This window comes from Rhea americana, unplaced genomic scaffold, assembly GCF_003343005.1.
Source record: "Rhea americana isolate MKP2758 unplaced genomic scaffold, rheAme1 scaffold_179, whole genome shotgun sequence".
Classification (NCBI taxonomy): Eukaryota; Metazoa; Chordata; class Aves; order Rheiformes; family Rheidae; genus Rhea; species Rhea americana.
The window spans coordinates 1,547,149-1,552,605 of NW_028185916.1; the positions used below are offsets into that span (position 1 = coordinate 1,547,149).

Genomic DNA, 5,457 nt, shown 5'->3' on the forward strand with positions numbered 1-5,457 from the left:
GTGCTTGGGGCCAGTGGCCGAGTCCGTGGGGCGGCCCCCGGGGTTTGCCCCCCCCCCGTGGGGACGGCCGTGGGGCGGCAGCCCTGGCTCCYGGTGGAGCTGCTGGAGCACACGCGGGCGCCCCACGCCAGCTGACGCACCCCCCTCGGCTCCCCCTTCCCGGCTCTTTTGGGAACTTGCATCATTTGTGATAGTCCCGGGCTAAGGCAGGAAAACACCCCTCGGCCCCCCGCGCGCCGAGCCCTGCTCCCCTGCCGGCCCCGTGGCTTCCCGGCCCAAGCGCTGCACGCCGCGGGGCCGGGAGCACCCCGCCGGGGCCGGGCTCGTCTGGGGACTGACAAAAAGCAACGTGGCCGAGGACGAAGGGCAGCTGGAAACGTTCGTGACCCGACGTCACGTGCGAGCCTTCGCCGGCTGCCGGGCACGGCGCCGTGCTGAGGTTCGGCCGAGCCGGTGGCAAGCGCTCCCGGCACAGCCCCGAGCTCTCAGGTGGCACCACGTTGTCCTGTGGTGCCACCTGAGCGGAGGGAAACGCTGCACCGTGGTCCGTGGGCAGAGCTCCGGCTCTGTGTCTCCGGCACGGTCGGGAGCACGAGCGAGCCTTGTATTTCCGACCTCCTCGCTCTGGAGCAGCAAACACCACTCGGAAACATCGCGGTGTTTGCACAACCCATGCCCTTTTTCGGCACGTCCGCGATTGCTTTCTCCGCYGAGAGCTGCCTCGTGAGCAGTGCTCGCCGCTCGTCTCCCGTCCCTCGCTGAGCTCTGGCGTGGCGCGCTGGCGAGCTGCTGCCTGGAGAGGCTGTGGCAGCTCCCGAGCCCCGTCGCGCTGCCGGCCATGCGCCGAGCGCCACATCCTCCTGAACCTTCACCGTGAAACACTCGTGGCTCCTYGGCCATTTGTGTAGCCACCCGTCTTCTGCCACCTTCCTCCTGCGTGCAGCACTGCTCAGTCCCACCATGTCCCGGGGACGCCTGCCCGTCTTTGGGATCTGCACCTCAGGACCCCCAGGATCTCCACGTCATCTTTGGGATCTGCACCCCATCCTCAGGATCTGCACCCCATCCTTGGGACCTCCACTCAGTCCTCAGGATTTTCACCCCATGCTTGGGATCTCCAAGCACAACATGTGGTGCTCCCAAGGTGCCCAGCGCAGGCCGTGCTGGTGCGGCCCACGCCTGAGAGCAGCCCCARCCCCAGCCCCAGCTCGAGCCGAGGCAAGAGCAGGTCCCACACGAGCCCTTCATGACTACAGCCCAAGCCGGGAAGCACAGAGCGAAGGGGCACAGTGTGGCTGYGGTGTGCAGTCCAGTTGCGATCGTTATATATACACACGCGCTTTTAAAAGAGCCCGGCTCACAAACRTGCATTTGTGGAGACCAGACCAACGGGGAGAAAGGATCTGAACGCAGAGCTGCGCTGGGGTGTGCGTGTGCGTGTGCGTGTGCAAGCGCAGGCGGGTTCCAGGCGACGCCGGCGCCCTGCGGGGCTGGGGGACCCCGCGCGCCGCCGGGCCGGGCCGGGCCCCGCGCGGCGGCACCCGGCGCCGGCAGCCGGCCCCTTGCGCTGCCTTTTAGCGGAAATCCAGAGCCGGCGGGCGCCGGCGGGCGAGCAGTCGCTCTCGGGCGCCGGGGATTTCCCTGGGAGCCCAGCGCCGAGCTAATATTAACCGGGGAGCTGGGTGGGTTTTTCTGACTCACTCGCAGCCTTGTTCCGCGGTTGCAGTCAGACCGCGGCAGCCTCCCGCGGCCGCTCTGGCGGAGCGACCTGGCCGGAAAAATCGCTCTGGTTTCTGCCTTGTTTCAAGGCACTAAGCGCACCAGGCCAGGCCGCGAAGCTAAGGATGCCCTGCCAGAGGCTCAGCCCAGGCAGGAGCCCTTGGCTGGGCGCGGGCTGGCTGCGGGGCCGCCCCGGGGCCCGGCATGGGGCCTGGCCGGCCCGCTGCAGCCCACGGCACGCAGGTGAGCGGTGCGGGACGTGCTGCCGTGCTGGTATCGCAGCCCTGCTCCTGCTGGGAGGACGGTGCAGCCACACAGACAGCACGGCCCTCGCCCAGCCGCTTCCAGGCTCTGCTTGCCGCTGTGCCGGGTCCCGCGGCGCCAAGGCCCTCCGGTTACTTCCCTTTCTGTTTGGAACTCCCTTTTCTTTCTCCTGGAATTGGCACTGGCTTTTGGAGCAGCTGCTCTCTGCTCGGGAAAGGCGGTCAGCAGAAATTGCACCCGTGTGCCTCGTTTTAAATTGGATGTGAAGCTGTTTTCCAAAGCTGGGCACGGACCAGTCTGCACAGGCCAGAGACACCRCAAGCGAGGCCAGCTGCAGAGCCCCATGCTCGCCACCCCGCCGTGCACCTTCGCACCCACCGCTGCAGCGCTCAGCAGGCTGCAGCCTCACCATCCCATCCCATGCGCTCCTGGTGTCCTGAGGAGACAGATGAGAGTTTCCRGATGGATGTCACATAGGAGCTCCAACGGCACATGCACGCGGAGCGCAACCTCGCTGGAAACACTGCTTCCTCGGTCAGYGTCAGCAGGCCGCCGCGCGAGGAGGAAGGCGACTGGCGACCCGGCGCTCCCAGTCGCGGGGGCTTCGTGAGGCCCGGCCGCAGCGGCCTGCAGCAGGGCACCGCCGTGGCATTGCACGCGGCTGGAGCATCGTGAGCAATAACCCGGATCTTGGCTACCGACACGCACGCTCCTAGGCTCCTCACGCACTTTTCAAGCCACTGTCTGCAAGTGTGTTACTAGGTTAAACCTTCAGTCTAAAGCAAAACGAGATAAACACCACGGAATTGCAAATGAGTTAAATGAAGGGAACTGCCAAGGCCTAGCACAGAGCCAGAAGAAAACCTTACATCGTGCAACAGTATCAGCTGTCTTATGCCCATGCCTTTGCTTTACAGTTACAACCAGCTGCATAAGTTACAGTACCGCCTGCGCCTGAATCTCGTCTACAGGGCTACTGTGGAAGATTGAGGCTAYGGGCTTGATTTTGCTTCCCAAAGGCCACCTGCACCATCTGGACTGCTGCCTGCAAAAGAAACTCACTCTCTTTATCTTACTTGGTTCAAGATTCCTTCACACTTGTGAAGGAGAATAATGACTGGTCAGTGGTAAGATATTTTGTGTTTATTCTGTAATTCAGCAGTAACAGTAATTTTGCTGTTGTGAAAACACAATAACCAAACTGCTGAGAGAAGGAGCAGCAATACAGATTTAAACCTCTGCCTTACAGATATCCAGAACACATGAAGTAAGTTTCAATTACTAAGTAAGCAAAAAGTTACACAAAGAGGCTTTTCTTTAATGCATCTTACGTTTTCTTTGCTATTTTTCCTAGCATTATGACTTCAATACTTTGATGCTCCCACCTTTATTAAAAAGAAGTTTCACTACAATTGTTAACAACACTGCAGTGTTAAGAGACTATATGCTGTCCTCTATGGAAAGATGCATTAAAGTCATATCCCATTACACATCTTGACTAGGTTTCATAGATGGAGAAAAGTTAAAAAGAAAATGAGCAGAAAAACCTAAGGGGAGGATAGAACAGATTAGATAAAAATGGTCTTTGTCACAGTTTGTTTTTCCAGTACAGCTGTTTGCAACCACCATGCTATTTTATATGTGGACTTCTGACAAAAAGCTGATGTTCTTCGTTAAGGAGAGTTAGAAGCACATGCAGTAACATACCAAGGCACAGCATTCCAGTTGATGACTGTGTTCGATAGAGAATGCTGCACATTAACTAATGCTAAGCTGCAGGGGAATTCCAGGAAAAACAGGTAAGCCAGCTGTAGAAGTATCAAACACTTCAAAGTGCAGTAAGAATAAATGGAAATTGCCTGAAATAATTTCCACCTATTTTTCCCTGGAAAAGAATTAATATGTGCATGCACAATGTTGACTGTATTTTACATTCATTCTTTTGCAGCCCCCCCCCCAAAAAAAAAGGCAATGCCATATCCGAAACATTTAAAAGTTCACACATACAAGCAACTGTACAGGAAAAACAAGTCTGCTTTTACAAATACACAACGCAAAGAGTAATTAAAGCCTGTTGTGGAAAGATTTTTGGAGCAGGTTGGTACATCACTTAGGAAGTTGGTAAGTCATATTTTTCTATTCAGATTCCTACATCACGACCAACAGGTCAAGGCTGCCCCAGTCTGGGTTTCTGCTATAAATTGTGCATTAAGATTAGTAGTCACACAACAATACCATTCTCTGCAGTATAAATGGAGTATTTCACCAATAGAAAAAGTTTCTCCCTTGCTAGAAAGATCGTATCCCCTATCATGGACAAACTGTATCTTAAGACTGCTTATATCAGAGCAAGGCAAAACTCGCCGTGTTTTTCTACACTACATTTATTTAAAAGCCTTATGAAAAAGTAATTTTTATAAATAGTATAAAGAGGGAAACCACAAGGCTTCAAAAGCCATAAATGTTCACCTGTCCATATAAAAACACAGACTGTATTTTAGAGAAGGTATCAGGTCAAATGTTATTCAAACCTAGGGCACCTATACTAATACATATATAGGTTTTACAAATAAGTAACACCTCCAGAACAGCTTCCATGAAACAACAGTGGAGAGTTTAAGATGCCCATAGTTTCCACTATCCCCAGCCACTGCTGCGTGAGAACTTCCAAGCAAGATTAGCAGCTGACTAGTCTCCTTCTCCTAACTGAAGGAAATATGCATAGAAATAGCTCTAATTATTCTCGGTTGTAATAGCTAGATGTTATGACACGTAATACATTTAAAAAGTAATGCTGAACCTGATGTTGACCCTTTACAGTGGGAATGACCTTAAATTTACTTAACTACAACCCTAGGAATCACTGGTGTTTATCCTAGGAGCATTTCCTGGCTCATGAGTTGTTCAGGGTTGGTTGGTTTGTTGTGTTTTTTTTTTTTTTTTTTTTTTGTTTGTTTTTTTCAGCTCTTATTGAAGCCTGTTCTGGAGATAAAAGTCCCCAAAGGACGAAGACAGAGCAGCCCTTCCCAGCCACCGCTGCCCGGGCACGCTCCCCTCCAGCGTACCTGCTGGAGCAACCGTGTCCGGGACGGTCCTGCCAGCGGGCAGATGGAGACAGGAAACCCCACTCCGGCCTTCAAGAGGGCTCCCAGAAGATTTCTTATTGCCTTTATTCTCTCAGCTTGCGCCTATCCCCCCCCCCCGCCTTGCTAAAGGGTGGACTTGGCTATTTACACAGGATGCCGGGTTTCTTTCAAACGTTCAGCGGAGCAGGAGTTTACCAGCGCTGCTCTTCCACCACCAGTCAAAAGGAAATAAATACACTCTATCCTTTTACTGCCCCAGGCCTAAGCAGCGAGGCGGGATCACAGGGAGGTAAGAGCCTCTCCGGACGAGTCTGTGCCAGCGCCTGCAGCCCGGCCGTGGCGGCAAAGGCCGGGAGGGAAGAGCCACACGGCGGCGGCGGGCGGGCAG

At 54.7% G+C, this 5,457-nt stretch overlaps 1 protein-coding gene across 1 annotated transcript in view; it reads left to right on the forward strand.

Moving 5' to 3' along the window:
• Positions 1-2,973, forward strand: part of EGR2 (early growth response 2) — a 4,304-nt gene extending 1,331 nt beyond the window's left edge. The window contains exons 2-4 of the mRNA XM_085301605.1: positions 1-21; positions 1,809-1,962; positions 2,901-2,973. The exon at positions 1-21 is cut by the window's left edge and continues 690 nt beyond it. Coding sequence (XP_085157731.1) covers positions 1-21; positions 1,809-1,962; positions 2,901-2,973 — 248 coding nt within the window. The remainder of the gene's footprint in view (positions 22-1,808; positions 1,963-2,900) is intronic.
• Positions 2,974-5,457: the final 2,484 nt, after the last annotated feature.